This window comes from Lepidochelys kempii, chromosome 27 (assembly GCF_965140285.1).
Source record: "Lepidochelys kempii isolate rLepKem1 chromosome 27, rLepKem1.hap1, whole genome shotgun sequence".
Taxonomy (NCBI): Eukaryota; Metazoa; Chordata; order Testudines; family Cheloniidae; genus Lepidochelys; species Lepidochelys kempii.
Window position 1 is genome coordinate 3,958,549 of NC_136406.1, and position 22,495 is coordinate 3,981,043.

General features: G+C 58.9%; 1 protein-coding gene across 9 annotated transcripts in view; it reads right to left on the minus strand.

Moving 5' to 3' along the window:
• The window catches only part of FMNL1 (formin like 1), a 72,115-nt gene that overhangs the window by 20,657 nt on the left and 28,963 nt on the right, over nucleotides 1–22,495 (minus strand). For 4 of the 9 annotated variants that reach the window (XM_078850692.1, XM_073325668.2, XM_078850694.1 and 1 more), the window contains 10 exons: nucleotides 21,773–21,846; nucleotides 16,894–16,977; nucleotides 14,954–15,094; nucleotides 12,154–12,279; nucleotides 11,604–11,712; nucleotides 8,623–8,699; nucleotides 8,047–8,140; nucleotides 2,645–2,719; nucleotides 1,058–1,168; nucleotides 480–629 (listed from right to left, as the gene is read on the minus strand). In XM_078850692.1, coding sequence (XP_078706818.1) covers nucleotides 480–629; nucleotides 1,058–1,168; nucleotides 2,645–2,719; nucleotides 8,047–8,140; nucleotides 8,623–8,699; nucleotides 11,604–11,712; nucleotides 12,154–12,279; nucleotides 14,954–15,094; nucleotides 16,894–16,977; nucleotides 21,773–21,846 — 1,041 coding nt within the window. The remainder of the gene's footprint in view (nucleotides 1–479; nucleotides 630–1,057; nucleotides 1,169–2,644; nucleotides 2,720–8,046; nucleotides 8,141–8,622; nucleotides 8,700–11,603; nucleotides 11,713–12,153; nucleotides 12,280–14,953; nucleotides 15,095–16,893; nucleotides 16,978–21,772; nucleotides 21,847–22,495) is intronic. The other 5 variants (XM_078850696.1, XM_078850693.1, XM_078850698.1 and 2 more) reach the window with 3 other exon arrangements.

Here is a 22,495-nt window from a genome sequence, read left to right on the forward strand (position 1 = left end):
GGGAACTGCAGGTCAGACAGCCCCGATGCCAGGAGACCACGCTGGGAGCCCCCTGCCCAAGAGAAAGGTCCCAGCGCCCCCCCTCCAGCTGCCAGGGGCTGGGAGAACTCCTGGGACCGCAAGCCCAGGACGTGGGAAGCCCCTGGGCTAGGCAGCGTGCCAGGGCACTCGCTGCCAGGGTCAAAGCTCCTGGTCCGATAGAGCCACAGGCGGCATGGAGGCCTTGTTCCCTAGCAACTCCCATTGGACGAAAACAGGAACAGCGGGGACCAAAGCAACCAGCCCTCCTGTCCCGGAGCTGGGCGGTACTAGGGGCCTGGAGGAGCAGCCCTGGAATCCCTCCCCGCTCTCAGGTCACAGAGACGCTGAGCACACGGCAGCGTTTTCCTGCCCATACGCAGATGGGCTCCTGCAGCCGCCCTTTGCAGGAACGGCTCCTCGCTCCCTGCCTGCCCTGGCTGGTGCCCCAGGGCCCTTACATGCCCCACTTGCTCCTGGAGGTCCTCCATGTGCTCCAGCACGGCATTCTTGGTCTCTGTGTCCTCCAGCAGGGCACCCACGTCGAAGATGTTATCCAGGTACGCCTGGATCTGCACCTGCAGCTTGTCGCTCTCCGTGTAACGCAGCCTCTGTCACAAGACAGCAAGGGTCCCCATTCAAAGCCAGGCCCAGGCCCAGGCGTCCTGAGTCTAACGTTCTCAGCTGAATGCACATCCACACACACCTCCTCTTCTGGGGTCTCCGCGCAGCCTCCAGAAACACCCTGCTCCTCCAGCCAACACAACTGGTCTGGAATGTGGCTCTGGGGAAGAGGGAGCCGGAGGAGCCCAGTCCTAGCCCAGCCCTTCTCTTTCCCAGCATTTCCAGGCTGCGTGGCCAATAGCCCAGGCTGGTGTGTCACACGTGGTGCGTGCGGACGAGGCCCATTAAAGGAGATGGCTGTAGACAGAGGATGTCCCTCCTTGAGAGGACAGTGGCTAACACCTCCAGTGATGGGGGCATACAGACCAGCCTCCTCTCTCCTCCCTCAGAACTCAGGGGGTCAGAGCAGCCTCACCTCCAGATACTCATCCAGCCCCAGGTGAGTGAACTCGTACTGCAGGAAGACGCGGAAGTTCATGTTCTCCACCGAGTGCACCACGATGTTGATAAACTGCATGCAGGCCACCTGCCGGGGAGCCCCAGGGTTAGCACCAGAGCCTCTCCTTCCACCAGGGCAAGCGGCGGGCGGGGGGTAGTGAGACACAAGCAGGGACACTATAGCCATCAGTGACCAGCACCAGAAGCAGCTGCCTGGCCTCCCAATCTTGTGACCTTGCCGCTCGAGGGTCTCGTGCTAGGCACATAAGCCAGCGTGAACAGTTCCAGCACGCATGAGATGGCGTCTCCCAGAGCTAGTGCCCTAGCGTGGCCGCGGAGTGCTTTAAGGAATTAGCAGAGAGGAGGCCCAAGGTCAAGCAAGTCAGCAGCAGAGAAGAGAACCCCAGCGTCCTGCCACCCACTCCAGAACACGGTCTCCCTTAATCAGAGCAGAAGAAATCATTGATCGTTTTTGTTTGGTGGCTAAACCCTAAATAAATAAATAAATAAATAACTCATTTTCTTTCAAACCGAAGTGGGATTTTTTTCGTTTTTTCCTCTCAATGAAACAAAATCCACCACCACAACAATGTCATTTGCACTGAATGCAACGTTCGGAACGCCGACTTGGGGGGAGGCATAGCTCAGGGGTTTAAGCATTGGCCTGCTAAATCCAGGGTTGTGAGTTCAATGCTTGAGGGGGCCATTTAGGGATCTGGGGCAAAAATTGGGGATTGGTCCTGCTTTGAGCAGGGGGTTGGACTAGATGACCTCCTGAGGTCCCTTCCAACCCTGATATTCTATGATTCTATGATTCTATGAAACAAAAGCGTCAACCCAGTTTGTTTAGACATTGGCTAAATAATCTTTTTTGCTTTCAGGGTTTTTTGTGGCTGAAACTATTCACTGTGTTCAGCCCAAATTCAGTGCCCGAAAAATTTTATGGTGGATTTACTATTTGCCAAAGAAGTGTCACCCAGCTGGACCCTTAACACAGGCACGCTTAGTGGGAGGAGAGGAGGCAAGCCCAGAACCAACACAGCTGCTGGACACAGGGAAAATCAAGCCTCGAAGACCCAGTCAGAGGGGCTAATGGCATTTGGCTAATGGCACCCCTGCTCGCTCCGAGAGACCCTCCAGACTTGCAATATATCAACTACTGCCCTCTAGTGGTCTGATGCCTGTGTACGCTAAAAGCCCTATTACTACTGACCCCAAATGGGATTCACCCGTAGTTCAGGTGGCAGAGGCCTGGGAGTGAGGTTACAGGTTCTTTCCTCAGCGCCGCGCATGTACGGTTTAACAGAGGGCTGAAGGCTGTGTGCGGAGCCCTGGATCCATCCCAGGGGCAGGGGGGCATGCCCACCTATGGTGACAGGCGGAAGGAAGGGGTGCTGCAAACAGCTCTTTCCTGCACTAAGCAGATGGAAAAACCAGCCAAGTCTTCACATCACACAAGCCCTGAACACTCAGGCAGCAGCAGCATGTTATGGATGGTCTGGGGGATGGGGCAGGCGACGGGGCTGCCCTCCCCCCCCCGTCACTCTCCTCCCCCAATGCTCACCATGAAGTCAATGTTACTGTCCTCATTTCGGAAATACTCCATCAGCTTCTCAAAGCGATTCTTCTCTCCGCAGACCTGTGGGCAGGAGCAGAGACCGCTCAGCGCAGGCGGGTTCTGTGCCACGGGCTGCTGCTGCTCCCTGCCAAGCAGAGAAGCCACCCAGCGAGGGAGCCGGGCCCAGACGGTGCCATCCTGCTGCCCTAGAGAGCAGTACGGTGTCTGCCCTGCAGCCAGCCACAGTCCAAAAGCTTTGCAGTGCCCAGAACACGTGTGAGCCTGGGCAGTGCACGGGTCTGCGAGTGTAGGTGCACGAATGAGTGTGCCAGAGCAGACACCCTGCTTCGCTGAGCTCGCCCCAGCGTAACCCCACCCCTCACCACAGCCTGTTCCAGCTCTGAGCCCTCGGCGTAAAACCCCTGCAGCCCGTCTTCTGTTCCAAGGCTTGTGGGACTGAGATTTTTGTGCACTCCTAGAAATGAAGCCAAAGGCAGCTGGGGGAGAAAGGGGGGTAGATTTCCCAGGGGATCTCCAGCTCCTCCTCCCTGCCACATTACTCTAGTAGGTCAAAGCCCCCCAAGGTAAGAGACCATGCAGCGCCCCGCACATGGGGCCCTGGTCTGTGACCAGGCTGCCAGGTGCTGCTGCAGTACAAATCCTCGATAACAACTCGGCCCAGGATGAAACTCCAAAAACTGGCATCGATCTGCCACTAACTGGCATCCATCAGCTGACCAGATGGCTCAATAAAGCCAATGCCTTGCTGCCCCATGGGACTCATAATGACAGCGACCCAGAGCAGGAGAGGGACTCTTGTACGTGGACATGGCCAGGGCACACCAGCAGGCGGCCACATGGCGATTGCTGGAATCCCAGCTGCAGAGGGATGGAAACCACGGAGGCATAAATGTTCAGTCCAGTGCAGCGACTCCTGGGAAGGGTCAGGCCAATGCAGTGCAGCGGGCAGCCCTTTCTGTGAGCCTGGTAGAGGCTGGGCCAGGCCCTGGGAAGACCCAGGATAGGGATACGAGGAGAGGTGGGCTGGGAGCTAGAGCCAGAGAGAACCGGAGGGTGCGTCTGAGTCCAGCAGCCTCCTTGGTTCACCATGGCCCTGCCCAGGCTCCTTCCCTACCAGGAGGGACGCTGCAGCTCAGAACAGGGCCCTGTGATGGTCAGGGCATTTGGGTCCAGCTCCAGCGCTAGGTCCTTTGCCCAACGTCAGGGCATGAGGACATGGGCAAGGTCTGGCCCTCAGAGAGACGGCCTTGTTCTGGGCAGGACTTCTCCAGTTAGCGATGCCTGCGCCATCCTACCCCTGTGCAGTGCAGGGGCAGTGCCCGGGCCACAGGACCTGGGCCAGAGCCAACCAACGAGGGGAGGGAATTGGGGGGTTGTGGACAATTAAATTCCTCCAGCTGCTCCCTGGCTCTCATTTCTCTACTGTTCCTTGCAGGGTGGGGGCTCTGCCATGGGGCTGTGAGCCCTCCATGGCCCATCGTGCAGTGCCAGCAGGGGCTTGGAGAACTCACTCAATACATTAATTAATACCGATTCCCCTCGGATAGCACCTTCCAGCCGAGGCTCGGCACTGGAGCCTCACGCCCCCTTTGAGGTGGGTTAGTTTCATTATTCCCATTATACAGATGGGGAAACAGAGGCATGGAGCTGGAATGGTCTGGCCCATGGTCACCCAGCATGCTAGCAGCAGAGCCAGGAATAGAACCCAGCCGTCCTGGCTCCAAGCACAGCCATGGCTGGGATGCAGGGATAGGAGAGAGACAGCACGGGTAGCTGCTGAAACAGACATGCTAGTGAACTGTAACCCGAGTCACGGAGCCAACAGAGCCCCCCGTGTCCGGCCCCCATGACTGCAGGCCATGCTCCGGCTCACTGGCCCATCACCAGCACAAGAGACCAGGTCCTCTGCCCTCCATTCATCGTTCAGCTGTCAGCCTGGGTTCCCGTCTCCCGCTCGCCTCCCGCTAGCCTCAGCCCAGCTCCCTGCTGCTGCACCCGGGAATTCAATCCAGCCTGCAGCCCATGTCACCCAATCGGCCCCTTTGTTGGAGCCCCCTTGTAGGGTTACAGCAGTAACAGAGCGACAGCTGGGGCAGCTCATTGCCAGGCACCAGCAGCCCTGCCCGAGCATTGTATCGCTGACCGAATGCGGCCAGCACTTCGCACGCTGCCAGCGTGGAACAGCCACCACGCAGGGGCCCTCGGCACATTGGTTCTGTTCCACCAGGGGAGAAGGGGGAGCAGCAAAGGGCAACAGCAGGACACGGTGTGACGAAGTGGGACTGTTCTTAATGTTTCCTCTGAATATTGTGGGGGTGCCTCAGTTTCCCCTATGCAGTTCTTAAGTATCTAGGGGGTGGGGTAAGGTTGTATGATCATTGCAGAGCCCTAGAGGGCAGGTGTGTGCAGGGGTCTGGACACAGAGAATGGCCGACACCCTGTTTCCTGGCAACTGATGGCCTGGGCCCTTCCCCCCTGCAAGGTGAGAGCTAAAGGGTTGGAGAACAAAGGAATCAGGTGACCTCCTGGCCCGGAAAGGGACAAAGCCCAGAGGAGGAGGGGCTGGAGAGAGTTTCAGTTTGGGGCTGGTTGGAGACATGGAGTGAAGGGCGGACGTGGTTGTCTGGCTCACTGCCCCCCAAAATGGACCCAACTGAGGGGTCCTGTTCTCTGCACTGACAAGCTCTGGTTTAGACCATGTTTCTGTCATCTAATAAACCTTCTGTTTTACTGGCTGGCTGAGAGTCACGTCTGACTACGAAGTTGGGGTTCAGGACCCTCTGGCTTCCCCGGGAGCCCGCCTGGACGGACTCGCTGTGGGAAGCGCACGGAGGGGCAGAGGAGGCTAAATGCTCTGAGGTCAGACCCAGGAAGGTGGAAGCCGGGTGAGCTGTGTGTCCTGCAGACAGGCTGCTCACAGAGAGGACACTCCCCAGAGTCCTGCCTGGCTTCGTAGGGAGCAGTTCCCGAGTATCGCCCGGGGATGCCGTGACACACGGCCCCGGGGGCTGCTGGGCAGGACAGAGGGACACTGACAGCGCTATGCTGGGTGGCAGGGCTAGGCTGGGGACAGGGCTAGACTGGGGCAGCGTGGGGCTGCCAGGCAGGACATGGGGACACTGGCAGACTTCATGCAGGGTACCCAGGACTCTGGCACAGCCTCTGCCCATCGCTTGCCATCATTAGCAGCACCACACTCAGGAGCCCTTCCCTCAGTGCCCCGAGCTCTCTGGGCGGGGAGATGAGGGAGCTTTCCCCAGTGCTTGGCCTTCCCCCGAGAGGCAAATCTCCACCACTGCGTGAAGTGCCCCCGTCCCATCCTGTGCTGCACCAGAACCTCCCTGAGGGAGCCCAACGGGAGACGCTGGCAGCACCCGGGCACTAGCCACGCCTGCAAGAACTTCACGGCTGGCAGCGCAGAACCCGCTCTGAGTGCCTGGCAGAGGAGCTGGGCATCCCCCTCTCCGGGGGCACGGGCCGTGGGGCCGTTGCAAAGGGACGTCAGACCCTTCCTTCAGAGCCGCGACACCAAGGGGTCAGAGGTGAGGGGATTTTACAAACCCCAACAGCAAGAGGGATGGTTTCAGGAGCCCAGAACGGGCAGGCTGTTCCCCAGGGACGGCAGGTGGGGGGGCGGCTAAATGTGAGTGGGACGGAAGGATTGTAGGCTGGCTCCAAGGTCATTTGGGGGAGATTTTCAGAAATGTTTAAGGGAGTTAGGAGTATGACTCCCATTGATAGCCAATGGGACTGTGCTCCTAGCTCTCCTAGGAACTTCTAAAAGACTTCCCCTTCCTGGCTGTATGGGGGCAGGGCAAGACTGGTCATGGGCAGAGATACCGCTTTCCAGGCAACGCCCTATGGTCAGAGCCAGGGTCGAGGATTAGGAGACCTGAGGTCCATTCCTGCCTCTGCCACTAACTCACCATGGAGCCTTGGGTGAGTCCTTTCCCCACTCTGTGCCTCAGTTTCCCCATATGTACCATGGTGGGTAACTGTGACCTCCCTCCATAGGATTTACAAGGGTCAATACATCAGCGTCTGGAAAACACCTTGAGATCGTTGGCAGAAGGGGCTAGGGAAGGGCGCCGGATTGTTCCTTGCTACCACTAAGGGCTGGCGCAGAGAGGAAGAGACGGGAAACCTTCGGTACGGCGTCCATCCGACACCCTGCGACACACCCGCATGCCAGCTGTCAGCCCTGGGCAGGGAGCCACGGAGGGCAGAGGTCACGTTCTGACCCCATTCTGAACACCCCCACCTGCAGACAAGCCGGAGCCAGTGCTGGGGGCTCCCAGGAGGCAGCAATGGCAGGAGGGTTGGTTCTTGCCCCAGCACTGGCAGCAGAGACATGCCCTGCCTCTGCCCATCCTGGCTAGAGCATGGGGTCCTGGCCCCCTGCTCTGTCTGCAGAGACACGCCAGCCCTGCCAGCCAGGGCATGCTGCGGAGGGGAGGGGAGGGGATGGAGGGAAGCGTGAGCCAAAACACACCGAGCTGGTGAGGGGCTGGCTGGCGTGCAGATGGCCGCTGGGCTCGGGGAAATGTCTGTGTATTCCGGGGACGGAGGACAGGCTCCAGGGAGCGGGGCTGTGAAGGAATGGGGGATTGCAGAGGGGAGAGGGTCCCGCCGCTCCAGCCCTGCGTCAGTGCCAAGGAGAGCCCCTCATGGACCCGGCCCACAAGGTGTGAGGCAGGGGCTCCTCAGAGAGAGACGTGCTCCATGATGCTCTCCCCAGCCAGAGACCTGTCCCTCAGAGAGACCCCACCTGGGCCCAACCCGATGCTCTGCTCAGTTCTGGCACAGGGCGGGCCGGCCACGCGCAGCACCCACGTCCTTACGCCGAGGGCACAACGTGGTCCTCGGACTGGAGGGGAGACGTAGCTCGGCCCCCCCACAGCAGCGACCAGGTTACCTATCTGACTGGCCAGAGCCCTAGAGGAGGGCCGTGGGGTGCAGCCCTGCGCAAGAGGCGGGGCGGGAGGTGACCGAGCAGGGCTCCCCCAGCTCCTGACACGCAGACACAGCAAGGCGGCACCGAGGGACCAGAACCAGGCTGCTCAGTCACGGAGCGTAAATTCCTGTGGCTGCCACGTTCCTTAGTACCTGGCGCGTCTCCTCTCCTCAGACCTGGCCCAGCTCAGCCCCCAGCAGGCAGCTGGGTACCAGATGGGGAAACTGAGGCCTGGGGAAGGGCAGGGATTTATCAGAGCTACACTGAGAGCTGCTGTCAGAACTGGGACTAGGAGGCAGGAGTTCCTGGCTCCCACCCCTAGGCCAGGCCCCACCCCCATTGCCCCCATCCTCTCCAGCAGGGGCTCTGAGATCCTCAGGGCCAGCCGGCTCCTGGGCCCCACCGGCTCTGACCCAGTCGCTGGGGGACCCACCTCTTTGAAGTTGTCAAAGGCAGCAAGGATGATGTCGTGCCCTCCTCGGACCAGGCACACGGCGGCCAGCAGCTCCAGGACGAGGGCTTTGGTCCTACAGGGAGAACACAGGGTCTGACTCCCTCTGGGGGCTGCCCCTTCTCTATGGCATCAGCCACAAGGTGCTTGTCTTCACTCACAAGCCCCCGCACAGCCTGTGCCCCCTCCCTATGGTCTCTAGTTCACTCCCAGGTCCGTCAGCCCCCTGCCAGCCTCCATTGCCCATATGTTAACCTCTCAAATGACGTGTCCCGTGCTGCCCTGCACGCTTGGGGGAGCTCCCCAAAACATCAGCAAAGCTGCCTCCTGACCCTCCTTAAATCCCTCCTTTGCCACCATGCCACAGCCAGGCCACCGCTGACCAGCCCTACCTCGCTGCTTCCTTGTGCTCCCCCATCTCTGTCTGCAGCTGCCGTCTCTTGTTTCTTACTTAGTCTGTCAACTCTCTGGGGCAGGGCCTGGCTTTTTGTTCTGTGTTTGTACAGCACCTGGCGCAGCAGGGACCCACAGCATGAGGAAGAGGGGCGGGGAGCATACCTGGGGTTTTTGTTGTTCAGACTCAAGGTGATCTCGTTGACACAGGCTGGATGGTTCATCACCAGGCTGAATCCAGACTAGGGGGAGAGGCAGGTGTTAGCAGGTTTCATAGAATCATAGAATATCAGGGTTGGAAGGGACCTCAGGAGGTCATCTAGTCCAACCCCCTGCTCAAAGCAGGACCAATCCTCAACTAAATCATCCCAGCCAGGGCTTTGTCAAGCCGGACCTTAAAAACCTCAAAGGAAGGAGATTCCACCACCTCCCTAGGGAACCCATTCCAGTGCGTCACCACCCTCCTAGTGAAATAGTGTTTCCTAATATCCAACCTAAACCTCCCCCACTGCAACTTGAGACCATTACTACTTGTTCTGTCATCTGCTACCACTGAGAATAGTCTAGAACCATCCTCTTTAGAACCACCTCTCAGGTAGTTCAAAGCAGCTATCAAATCCCCCCTCATTCTTCTCTTCCGCAGACTAAACATCCTCAGTTCCCTCAGCCTCTCCTCGTAAGTTGTGTGCCTCAGCCCCCTGACCATTTTTGTTCCCCTCCGCTGGACTCTCTCCAATTTATCCACATCCTTCTTGTAGTGTGGGGCCCAAAACTGGACGCAATACTCCAGATGTGGCCTCATCAGTGCCGAATAGAGGGGAATAATCACTTCTCTCGATCTGCTGGCAATGCTCCCACTAATGCAGCCCAATCTGCCATTAGCCTCCTTGGCAACAAGGGCACACTGGTGACACATATCCGGCTTCTCGTCCACTGTCACCCCTAGGTCCTTTTCTGCAGAACTGCTGCCTAGCCATTCGGTCCCTAGTCTGTAGCGGTGCATGGGATTCTTCCGTCCTAAGTGCAGGACTCTGCACTTGTCCTTGTTGAACCTCATCAGATTTCTTTTGGCCCAATCCTCTAATTTTTTTAGGTCCCTCTGTATCCTATCCCTACCTGCCAGCATATCTACCTCTCCTCGCAGTTTAGTGTCATCTGCAAACTTGGGGCGGATCCCACGCCTCACCCTTCCCCCACACACACTCTGAAATGCTTGTGTGTCTTTAAGGCAGAGACCACCTGGGCAAGACCAGAGGGGCACGGATTGCAGGCCCATCGCGCCCAAGGTGCTGGCAAGCACCTGCCAGCTGCTCTGCCCCCTCTGCCGGCCCCCACAGGACCCGACACACCAAGCTGAGCCAGGCCAGTTACAAGGACCACACTGAGGAGCAGCTGATGCCATGGTGATGCCATGATGGCAGCTGATGCCATGATGGCACTCAGAGCCCCCTCCCCTGCCGAGGAGAGACCGCAGCACTTAGGGGTCTCTCTCGTGGACCAGGCCCCCAGGCTCAGAGCCACAGAGAGTCCAGGCTTCCAGGCAGCACATCAGGAGGGGCTGCAGGGATGGCAGCTGGGGGCAAGAGGGAGAACCCAACCGGAGGTGAGGGGAGAAAGGGGAAAAGGAAGGAAGGGGGAAGAATCATAGAATCATAGAATATCAGGGTTGGAAGGGACCCCTGAAGGTCATCTAGTCCAACCCCCTGCTCGAAGCAGGACCAATTCCCAGTTAAATCATCCCAGCCAGGGCTTTGTCAAGCCTGACCTTAAAAACCTCTAAGGAAGGTTCCCACCTCCCTAGGTAACGCATTCCAGTGTTTCACCACCCTCTTAGTGAAAAAGTTTTTCCTAATATCCAATCTAAACCTCCCCCACTGCAACTTGAGACCATCACTCCTCGTTCTGTCATCTGCTACCATTGAGAACAGTCTAGAGCCATCCTCTTTGGAACCCCCTTTCAGGTAGTTGAAAGCAGCTATCAAATCCCCCCTCATTCTTCTCTTCTGCAGGCTAAACAATCCCAGCTCCCTCAGCCTCTCCTCATAACTCATGTGTTATAGACCCCTAATCATTTTTGTTGCCCTTTGCTGGACTCTCTCCAATTTATCCACATCCTTCTTGTAGTGTGGGGCCCAAAACTGGACACAGTACTCCAGATGAGGCCTCACCAATGTCGAATAGAGGGGAACGATCACGTCCCTTGATCTGCTGGCTATGCCCCTACTTATACATCCCAAAATGCCATTGGCCTTCTTGGCAACAAGGGCACACTGCTGACTCATATCCAGCTTCTCGTCCACTGTCACCCCTAGGTCCTTTTCCGCAGAACTGCTGCCTAGCCATTCGGTCCCTAGTCTGTAGCGGTGCATTGGATTCTTCCATCCTAAGAAGAGGAGGAAGGGGGGATGCTGGAGAAAGGGATGCAGGGGAGAGCAGGAAGGTGGCAACTCAGTCACATTCAGGTTTCAGGCCCCACGTGGTGGGACTGACCCTCTGGTCAGCACAGCCCACCCAGGAACGCCTCCGGGGTGCCAGGTGGAACCCGCACTCGCCCCCACCCTGTGTGCCTGGGCTGGAGATGAATCAAACAGTTCACTGCCCGAGGGGCAGGCGAGAGGTCCCCAGTACCATCTGGGCTTCGGGGACTGTCTCCTGCTGGGACCCCGCAGATTAAATGGTGGGGGCTGCTGGCACTGTGCCTCTGGGGTCCCTCCATTTTCACGGGCGGCTGGTGGAGTCCGGGCCACCGCTGGGCGGGGTGATTTCCCTGAGACCGTCCCGGAGGGGCAGCACTTGGTAACAGCAGGGGACAGCGAGGCTCCCTGGGGTGGCTCACAGCTAAGTGGGGCCGAAACTCAGCAGGGAGATCACAACGCCAGACACGTCTCTCCCCGCCTGGCTGCTGGGAAGGGCGAGGGGCTCCCTGTCCCAGAGTGGGGGGGCTCTGCTCTGCAGTGCCTGGACAGGGAGCTCCAGCCCGAGGGTTACCATGGTCCCTGCACAGCAGCACAGAGCAGGACCCAAGCCCCCCTCTCTGCCCAGGAGTCTCCCACCCCACCGGGAACTGCCTTGCTGGCGAGCGTGCTGGCCGGGGACCAGCACCTGGCCCCCCGCAGGGCTGCGCTCGGGCCGCGGCCTTGCCCCACCTGGTAGTTCATGATGGCGCGCAGACACATGATGCAGACGTGGACGTCGTCCTTCTGGCCGATGATGCGCGAGTTCCGCAGAGCCTTCCTGCTGGGCGCCGGGTTGAGTCTGGGCCAAAGGGAGAGAGCGGGTGACGCCAGGGAAGGGCTCGGCGGGCAGCACAGTCACAGAAAGCACCGGCTGGGGGCCTGGCTGGCTCAGACTGGGAACGGGGTCCCCTCTGACCCGTCCACAGTCTGCAGCCCAGACACCCCCCCACAGGCCGTCCTGGCAGAGAGGCCAGCGACTGAGTGGGCTGGGCTCTGCCTCGCGCCAGGACAGGACTGAGGCCCTGCGGTGGGTCGAGCGGGGCAGTTGCTGAACCTGCTGCGGGAAATCAGGAGAGGACCCTTGTCCCAGGGCTGTCAGTCCGGTGCCTTTCACCAACACTACGGGGGCTTATGGCCTGGAATGACCTGGCATTGCGGCTGGGGGAGAGCAAAGGGCACCAGCCCGGCCCAGTCTGCACCCTAGTGCACTGGTGATCTCAGATGGCTGCGGGAGGCTCACCGGGGCGCATAGGAGTTCATAGGTGGCCTGGGTTTACTCTCCTGATCGCTCCAAGGGGTGCTGGAGGGGACGCTTGGGTGGACTTGTTGAAAGAATGTGTGGATCTGCTGGTTCAAGTGGCAGCACCTGAAGGAGGATTACGGCCTGCAGGACAGGAGGGAGAAACAGTCCTTGATGGGGAGGTGCCCTCCTTGGAGGCACGTGGCGGAGTGGAATGGCGGGGGCTTGGCGACCTCTCTGGGGCACAGGCAGATGGCCAGGAGGCCTCAGCGTCCAGCAACGGAGCAAGGCCAGGTTGTGCACTAAGCACCACGCTCTTCTTACAGGTGGCTAGAGGGCCCAGGGCCTGGATCTTCCTTGGCTTTACCACCAGGCCCTGCTCATCACACCTCTGATCTTTGCATGCAGTGAACTTCCTTTGCCTTTCCATGCTCACATTTCTAAATATCCAGTCCCTAAAGAGGGTCCCTGCCCTGTCCATGTCACTGCACTGGCAGCTGCTCCCTCGCGTCCCAACCCCTCAGAGCGGATGGCACACATTGACACCCCCACAGCCTGCAAGGGCGCAGTCTCCAGGGGCACATGTGTGGGCTTTAAGCCAGTAATTCTGGGCTGGGTTCCTGAGCAGTCACTGCAGGTAGCAGCCGGGTGAGCTGGGAACTCAGTATGTCCCTATTGATTCTTAAGGGGTATTTCTGCTCTGGAAATCAGCTGGCACAGTGCCTGGGGTGCCATGGCTATCATCTCTCTGGCTCCATGCCCAGCGTGCTGTGGTTAGGTGATTTCCTAGCTGCCAGCCTTGCAAACACACCCCGGGGAGTGGGGGGGACGACACTCCAGGCTCTTTCCTCCTTGCACATCACCATCAGCAGCCAAGGCTCTGCAGGCCAAAGCAGACACCACCTGCGCAGCCCTAGAACTACCCAAAGGAGCGATTCTATGCATGCACAAAAGGCTCCTCCCCCGGCTAAACAGGTCCCGCAGCGCTAATGGGGTCAGACTCCGGCCGTCCCCTGCCACCCGTGGCTGGGCTGGCCCCACAGGGCCAATGGGATCAGACTCCAGCTTACTCCCCCTGTGGCTAGGCTGGCCTCACAGGACCAGTGGGGTCAGACTCCAGCTCCCACCCCCACCCCCTGACTGGGCTGGCCCCACGGGGATAACAGGAGTAAACACCTGTATCCCTGAGTCAGTAGGTCTGACTGCACACAAAGGGAGCGTGAAGCGGCACCGTAGGACGACCTCACACACGACGAGAAACAGAACTGGGAAGTGAGCCAGAGCCTGACCCCAAGCACCAGGAACCCTGGGGCAGACGGCAGAGCCAAATCTCCACCATCCCCAAGAGCGAGCCCTGGTTACCTACCGTGAGACACGGCCCGAGGGAAGCGTGCAAAAGAAGCCTGTGGTTAGAATGTAGGAGGGGAACGGACATGCACAGAGCCGCATGAGGTGAGCGGGCTTTGAACTAGAACCGTCTCCCATCAATATGGATCAGAACCAGCCAGATTCAGCCTGGGTGTGGGTGGGTCCAGCTCCACAACGTCCACTTTTAACATTTCACCTTGTTTTCAGATCCACAAGATTTTACCCTATTGTCCTTTTAGGCCTCACAACCTATCCTGTGCTAGCATCCTGATGGGGAAACCGAGGCACAGGAGGGGACAGGACTTGTCCCAGGTCACATGGTGAGTCAGGAGCAGAGTCGGGATGTTTTAGTGGTCAGGGCACTAGGTTCAATTCCCTGCTCTGCTACAGACCTACTGTGTGACCCTGGGCAAATCGTTTAGTCTCTCTGTGCCTGAGCTGGGTGAAATGGGGACAATGGCACTTCCCTACCACCTGGGGGTGCTGAGGAGAAATACATAAGAAGAGGCCAGTGGTAACAGATAAGTAGTTATGATAATTTCTCAGGGACAGAACCTGGATTCCTGGCGCTGGGTCCCTGCATTAGACAGTCCGTGCTTCCTGGGGCCGCGGGAGTGGGGTGTAATTCAGGTACAGATGTTCTCTGAGTCACCAAGCTCCATGTTTATCAGTTTAGGGGGCAGTTGTTAGAGACCTCCCAGATTATCATTTACCCACACTTGGCCTTCTGGCCAACATCAGGTCACTGCAGTTTCTGGTGGTCCTCTAGCGGCTACAGCCCTGACCCCGCTGCGCAAGCATCACTCAGCCACAGCCAATACACTCAGAACTCAAGGAGCAGTGCTGGACATTTATTTCTTGGTGGTGGTGGGTCTTCTTAAATTTATTTTTATTTTAATTGTGAAAAATTTCAACCGGCTCCATTATTCAGGGCTCTAACCCTTCCCTGACACTCACCAAGCCATTAGCCTCAGTAACATCCTGCAGCATGGAGTGCCACGAGTTAAATATATGGTATGCAAAAAAGGAAACGTGGTGGGGAGAGGGGCGGGTTCCTCAGACCAGCAACTCCAGGCTGTACTGACTCCAGATGGGCAGCGTGTCAGCACCAGAGCAACTGAGACAAAGCTGTGTGTGTCGAGATTCATAAGAGGCCAAGTGCAGTGGTGCCCCGGGCGCTCCCACAAGGGGAGCTGATGTTCTGGTGTGTGTGTGGATGTAATTCTTCCCCACTGGGAGCTGGGCACCTCCCTCCCGGCCCAGGGCAGAATCAGGCCCACGAGCTGTGCTAACGTTGGGACGGGAGAGGACTCTCTTCAGCCTGTTTGCTTGGCCAGAAGAACCCCGACCGGATGGCTGCCTACTTGCAATGGCCTCTCCTCCAGCATCTCTGAGGAGGGCGGGGGTGTCCCATGCTGGCTGCGTGTGTTACCTGATAGTCAGGTGCCTCGTTTTGGAGGAGCCCTGTGTGGGGGACGAGGAGCTGCTCTTGCTGAGGTCCTCCATGGATCTGTCCGGGGACTTGCCCTTGTCAGAGCCCGGGCTCCCGTTATCTGCGCTCTCCATATTGTACCTGGAGCCACACACGTGAAGACAGACGTGTGAGTCAGCAGAATGTAGTGAGGCCTCATATGAGGCCGCAGGATCCCGGCCAGTGGCGGGGAAGGGCAGACCCAGCGACAGAGCCCGGTGAGAGGAGGTCCCCCGGCACAGATACCTCACGGCTCCTCGGCAGAGGCCCCACACTCGAGCCCAGGGGCGGCATGAGACTGCCCAGCCCAGCCCAGCTCTCGCTCCTCTGGGGCTGCAGAGACTGGCCCACACCAGCTCGCTCCCCCCGCCAGCCTCCAGCCCCCTCAGCCCGACGCTACCACTCAGCCAGCCAGAGCCACACGTAGCCGCACTCGCCCAGGGCAGAACTGCTGCCTCCAGAGCCCTGCATGGCCCCGCAAACGCCCCCGGGGACCAGCAGTGCCACGGCCGGCGGTTACGCGCAGGGGCGGCCCAAGGCAGCAGGTTGAGGGAGTGGAGACGGACGGGCTTTTAGGGAGATCTCTGCAAGCTGCAGAAATTTCAGCACCCAGGACAGGGACGGAGAAGGGGATGGGGGAGGGGAACCGCTCCTACATATGGGGCGACATTTGTTAAGGGGCCGGGGGTTTCAGAGATTTTAAGGCCAGATAGGGTCATCTAAGCCTGTCCTCCCGCACAGCACAGGCCCCAGACCCGCCCGCAGGGGTGCCACCCGGCCCAGAACGTCTGAGCTAGAGCAAGTTTCTCAGCCTTTGCCAGCTGGCGACCCTGTCTCTGGAGCCAAAATCCGTGCAGCCCCCTCAGCATGGGCGAGAGAACCGTCCCAGTGCCCCCATGCTCAGCCAACCCTGCCTCTCGGCTGGGGGTTAGACTAGATGGCCCCTAACCCTGCGGGTCTGGGAGCTCTGCATGTTCCCAGAGGCTGGCACGACGCACTTGGCCCTGAAGGCTCGGGGCGCGTGAGGGGAGGGGGACGAGACTTTTCTTGAGATGGTGACTCTCAGGTGACTGGCCACCCCCGATGGCCTCTCATGCCACCCATGGCGAAATGCCAGGCTTGAGCAGAGCTGTCAGGAGATGGCCAGTCTTGATCTAAACACTCCCAGGGATGGAGAATTTACCCTGTTCCACTAGTCGGAGTTTGTCCGGCTTCAGCTCCCAGCCCTTGGGTCTCGTTCTGCCAGGCTGCTCAATCCCAGACCCCTCTGCTCTCAGAAACCTGCTCCTGGTCACACGGGGCCGAGGGAGCCCCGCTCCCACAACCCGCTGGCCTCCCATGGAGAGCTGGGGCCCCAGCCCTCATGTCGTAGGGGGCAGGCTTGTGTGGCCCCTCCCCTCCCACGACCAGTCCAGGACAGGCTCTGTTGCACTAGGGGCTGGCACTCCTTGCATGACACCCGGGCCCTGGTGCCAGAGGGCACAGACTGGTGCACTCGTGGAAGGCTCCTATGGCAGAGACGTGGGCTGCCCCAGCCTGTGGCTCTTGGCCCTGCCATCCCGGGAGGCTGCTTTCAGAGACTCCTTCCCAACGAGCCACAAAGAAAGCAAAGGGACCGCCTCCCCCCGGCTCATGGGCTGCTAGCGAGGGATGCAGAGGGCAGTCTAGAGAAGTCAATCTGTGGCCGAAGTCCAGAGCCAGACCCTGTAGACGCAGGAGCAGGGCTCCGATGAAGCATGGTGCTCAGGCAGGTCTCCCGCGTTAGGCCTGAAGTCACAGGCACGACTCGTGCTTACAGCTCGGTGGGGGTCTGAAGCAGGGCCGACGCTTGGGGAGGAAATGGCACCCGGCCCATCGCCCTCCCCTCCCCAGCAGGAGCAAAGGGCTCAGCAGCAACTTACGTGACGGCACACTGGGCGAAGGCGAGGTATTCCAGCAGCACGTCCAGCCCCTTGTTCTCCTCGTTCAGGAACTCCTGCACCCAGCTGGGGGAGAGGAGGTGCGTTAGCCAGGGAGATCAGGCAGGGACAGCCCAGCTGCACCGCCATCCTCAAGCCCATTTCTCTTTTCTTCCTTTTACTTCCTTTCTAGAGCATCTCTCCCCAGCTGCAGGCTGGTGCTCTCTCCCCACAGCCCTCCCCTCGGGCCGGAGCGACCCAGCCCTGTGGCTACCCCTGCTCAGACTGAACCCAGCTGTGACGGGTCTGACGAAGCAGGACTGTTCTTAATGTTTCCTCTGAATATTGTGGGGGTGCCTCAGTTTCCCCTAGGCAGTTCTTAAGTATCTAGGTGGTGGGTGTGACGATGTGACTCAGCAGGGAGGGGGGAGTGTTGACCTGGGAATGTGCCCTGGGGATGGGAGACCTGAGAGCCTGTCGCCTGAGCCAGGAGGGGGAGGGGGAGGTAACACCTCTGCCCAGGAATGTGGACGGAGACTGCAGGAGGGAACCTGCTGGGTGGGTTTAGTTTTCAGTTTGGGGCTGGGTGGAGGAACGCAGGGAACCCCAGGGCTGGGGTCTAAGCTCCCTGCTCCCCCAGAAGGACGTGACTGAGGGGTCCTGGTTGTACCCACAAGCTCGGTTGTGGACTGTGTTCCTGTTGTCCAATAAACCTTCTGTTTTACTGGCTGGCTGAGAGTCTCAGTGGATCCCAGGAAGAGGGGTGCAGGGCCTGGACTCCCCCACACTCCGTGACAGTGGGATATGGGTGTATGATCATTGCAGAGCCCTAGAGGGCAGGTGTGTGCAGGGGTCTGGACACAGAGAATGGCCGACACCCTGTTTCCTGGCAACTGATGGCCTGGGCCCTTCCCCCCTGCGAGGTGAGAGCTAAAGGGTTGGAGAACAAAGGAATCAGGTGACCTCCTGGCCCGGGGAAAGGGACAAAGCCCAGAGGAGGAGGGGCTGGAGGGAATGGCAGTTTGGGTCTGGCTGGGGACATGGCGTGAAGGGCAGATGTGGTTGTCTGGTTCACTGCCCCACAAAATGGACCCAGCTGAGGGGTCCTGTTCTCTGCATTGACAAGCTCTGGTTTAGACCATGTTCCTGTCATCTAATAAACCTTCTGTTTTACTGGCTGGCTGAAAGTCACGTCTGATTGCAAAGTTGGGGGGCAGGACCCTCTGGCTTCCCCAGGAGCCCGCCTGGGCGGACTCGCTGTGGGAAGCGCACAGAGGGGCAGAGGATGCTGAATGCTCCGAGGTCAGACCCAGGAAGGTGGAATTTGTGTGAGCTGTGTGTCCTGAAGACTCCCCAGAGTCCTGCCTGGCTTCGTAGGGAGCAGTTCCCGAGCATCGCCCGGGGACTCCGTGACAACTGGTGTCAGAGGTGCGATGTACTGCACCCCATGGATGGCGCTTCCTGCAGTAAGCGACGGGGGAGCAGTAAAATGAAGGGGGATTGACGAGGACCAGGCGTGCTGAAGGCTCGGAGAGGAGCGGTTTCGGGGGGCGGTTAACCCCTGGGAGTGTGTGACCAGCGAGAAGGACTGTGCAGTAATGGGGTCCCCTGGGGACTGTGGTGGGCCGTCTCAGGGGCGGAGGAGCCTGCGGCTTGGCCCTGGGAGAGAGAAGGACTTTTGCAGTAACAGGGTTCCCCTGGGGATTGCAGCGAGCAGTCCAAGGGGTGGAGGAGTCTGCAGCTCGACCCTGGCAAAGAGGTGGTGACCTCGAGAAGGGCTGGCACACTAGGGGTTCTCCCTGGAAACCGTGGGGAGCTGAGAGCACACAGGCCTGTGAGTCCACAACAACTTGGGAAGAGCGGAGTGATGGCCTGTCACCGTCTCCTTAAGAAGGACATTGTAACCCTGTGCAGAAAGAGAGGGTTGCGCATTGGAAAGTTCACCAAAGCACAGTTAATCATGCAGCTGGAGGAGGATGACCGCTCTAAGAAACAGATTCCTGACCCCAAATGGGGCTATAGCAGGATCTGGGAGCAGCTGGAGCGGGAGCCAGGCATCGCCAAGACTCCTGTCCCTGACCAGACAGGGGTCTTCACGATCGGGTTCCCCATCGGGGGATTGGAGATGGACGGGATTGGAGCTGAGTCCGAGAGAGCCAGAGGACCGTGAGAGACAGCGAGAGCCCGAGAAAGAGCTGCAGAAGCAGCAGCAGCATGAACTGGTGGTGGGGGAGCGGAGAGGCCTAGGGGACCTCCCCGGGGTGAGTGGGGATAGACCCCGGGGGGCCAGTTCCGCAGGGAACCTCAAGACTAAATTGCTGCCCCTGGTTAAAGGGGGGGGATGTGGATGCCACGTCACTGCCTTTGAGCAGGCTGGAGATCTGAACCAGGGGGACCCTGCGGAAAAGCCCCGGTGTCTAGCTCCCTTGCTGGGTCCCAAGGCCACAGACTCCGTCAGCCAGATGGGTGGGGAGGTGGACAGGCTCCCACTCCTGACCCCAACCTATATGTCTGTGTGGAGTTTCCTGGGCTCAGGCCCCTCGGACCCCCAGTGGGAGCGGAAGGTGATAGTCAATGGGGAGACATTCCTGGGGTGGCGAGATCCTGGGACAGAGAGAACTGGTGTCAGGCCCCGGCTGGTGCAGCCTCACCAGATGCTGAGGGGCTGTGTGAGCTGGATGAGGGTCCTAGGGGTGAAGCCCCTCGCCCTGCCTACGGCCCAGATCCCTGTGCAGACCCAGGAGGGGTGGGGATGGCTAGTTGTTGGGGTTCTCCAGGATATCAGCTGTGAGAACCTGTTGTGGGGTGACTGTGTCTCTTTGGAACAGGATCCAGGCCCTGCTCCTGTAACAGCCAAGGGTTTGAATTTGAATCCAGGGAATCACGTCTGATTGCAAAGTTGGGGTGCAGGACCCTCTGGCTTCCCCAGGAGCCTGCCTGGGCAGACTCGCTGGGGGAAGCGCACGGAGGGGCAGAGGAGGCTGAATGCTCCAAGGTCAGACCCAGGAAGGTGGAAGCCGGGTGAGCTGTGTGTCCTGCAGTCAGGCTGCTCACAGAAAGGAGACTTCCCCAGAGTCCTGCCTGGCTTCGTAGGGAGCAGTTCCCGAGTATCGCCCGGGGACTCCGTGACAATGGGGAGCACAGGGGCAGCCAGTGGGAGGGGCAGAGTGGGCTGGAAGCATGTTGGCTCTGCTCCTCTCACACACGGGCCACAGCCCTGGAATTAAGTAATCTGCTCCCTTCCTAGAGCTGTGGGGAAGGGCAAGGCTGCGTCCCCCCCATCCCAGCTCTCTCCCCACTAGTCTAGGCCGCCCACACTCAGGGCGGACAGCAGAGTTAGGACGCAGCCCTCTGAGGGTATGGGTGGTGTCGAGTCAGCCTGGTCCGGCCTGGCTGGATGCATGGGCAGGCTTCACAGGAGCAGAGAGGTTCACTTTCCATCAGGACCTTGCTGTGTGGCTGCATCCCCCAAGGGCAGCCAGCAGTCCCTCTTCTTGATTCCCCCACTGCATGGCTATTCACAGGTTCCCTGCTCCAGGGGGAGCCTTTTACTCTTTTCCTGAGAGCTCAAGTCCCTCCGCCTGGCCCCCAAAATCTCAGAGCTCTCCCCAGACTGAGCCATAGGTCAGGCATGCCATCACTGCCACCCCATCTCGCAGGTGGGGGATGGCAGCTCGGAGACATGCGGGGACTCGCCCAGGGCCAGCAGGGGGTCTGTGGCAAGGCTGGAAATTGCCCCCAGGTCACCTGAGTCTCAGAACCCAATGCCTGAACCCCCAGACCTGCCTTCCTGCTCTCCATGCAACCCCGCCGCTTGTCTCCTGTTCGGCTGCCGTCACCCCCAGCCCATCTACCACAGGACCCGCCCACAGATGCCTCCAACTGCCTCCATTGCTTTGAGACATGACTGGCTTTGGGCCAGGCCCCAGATGGCACCGGACAGCCCCAGCCCCACGATCAGGGAGGGGCACTGCCCATCTGCTTTTGCCCCATGCTCAGACAACAGTTCCAGATCAGTGCTGGGTCCCATTTGCCAGAGCACTACCCAGTGGGTTTGCCCCACAGCACGGGGGTAGATTTAGCAGTAGACATACTCCAGGTCACCCTGGCAGCGCAGACACTGGGCTGGCCAGGCCTCACTGCCCATTCCCACCCAGCCTGAGTCTGATCCTGAGAGCCCATCACACGCTGCACTCCAGGTAACTTCAGAGAGGCTTCTGCACGAAGCCTGGGGCCACAGACGTGCCAGTGTGGACACAAGAACAAAGGGATATAAACTGCCCATCAACAAGGTTAGGTTTGAAATTAGGCAAAGCTTTCTAACCCTCAGAGGAGTGAAGTTCCCATCTCCACCCAGACTTGCACCTGTTCTGGATCTTCCATGATCCGGATGGGGCTGGGAGACAGCCAGGGGCCCACAAAAGCCTCACCACCACAGTCATGAGATTTTCGCAGTGGGATGGTAGCACTGAGGCAAACTCAGTGGGGGCCATCCCTAGTTCCCCACAGGGCTCACCCCCACAGACACGGCACGACCAGTTATGACATCTGAAAGCCAAGCTGAGGAGCAGCAGCAGCTGGAGCATGGCAGGAACCCACCCTTGCCGGGTCGTGAACCAGGGACCTTTGTACTCAAAAACCAGCCGCTCTGCTGCTGCAGCCAAAGCAGACCTCCGGCTAGCATTGGTAGCAGCTCCTGCTTCTTGCCTCCTTGCAGGCCTGCAGCGATTAGCAGCCAAGAGTGCAACACCCCTTGTCTGCTAAAACACAGACCTGCAGCCCCAAAGCACAAGCCCTATCGCGAGTTGAGCCACATGCAGGCTGGGAGCGGCCACTAGAGGGAGACAGTCATCTGCACTAACCCTGGGCATCAGATTCTCACCGGATATAGTTGGTCCTCAGCGAGATCTCCAGCTCTCGGAGCACCTGTGTGGACTCCTGCACTCGCCTCTTAAACTGCGTTTCAAAAAGCAAAGGGGAGTTAGACAGATCTGCCACATCACTGGCCAGGTCGCAGCCTCATTTCTCTTTTACCACCTGTGTTAACTCCAAATAACCTCTAGAGCAGCAATTCCCAAACATTACTGGTCCATGTACCACCCTCTGAGAACAGATGCTTGCCTTCCCTCATAGATTCATAGATTCATAGATATTTAGGTCAGAAGGGACCATTATGATCATCTAGTCTGACCTCCTGCACAATGCAGGCCACAGAATTTCACCCACCACTCCTAAAAAAGACCTCACACCTATATCTGTGCTATTGAAGTCCTCAAATTGTAGTTTGAAGACCTCAAGGAGCAGAGAATCCTCCAGCAAGTGACCCGTGCCCCATGCTACAGAGGAAGGCGAAAAACCTCCAGGGCCTTCCAATCTACCCTGGAGGAAAATTCCTTCCCGACCCCAAATATGGCGATCAGCTAAACCCTGATGCCAGCATCCCCTTTTTGTGCACAGTTATTTTAGGCCTTAACAGACTTAAGTATTTACAGTCAAAGTGAAATAAGTTTCAAATTTGGCTGGTGGAGATCTGCCTGGGGGAATCTAGAAGAGAAGGCCTTTTGGCTGGGGGTGCCTGGTGGGGAGGGCTACAGGACGTTAGGTT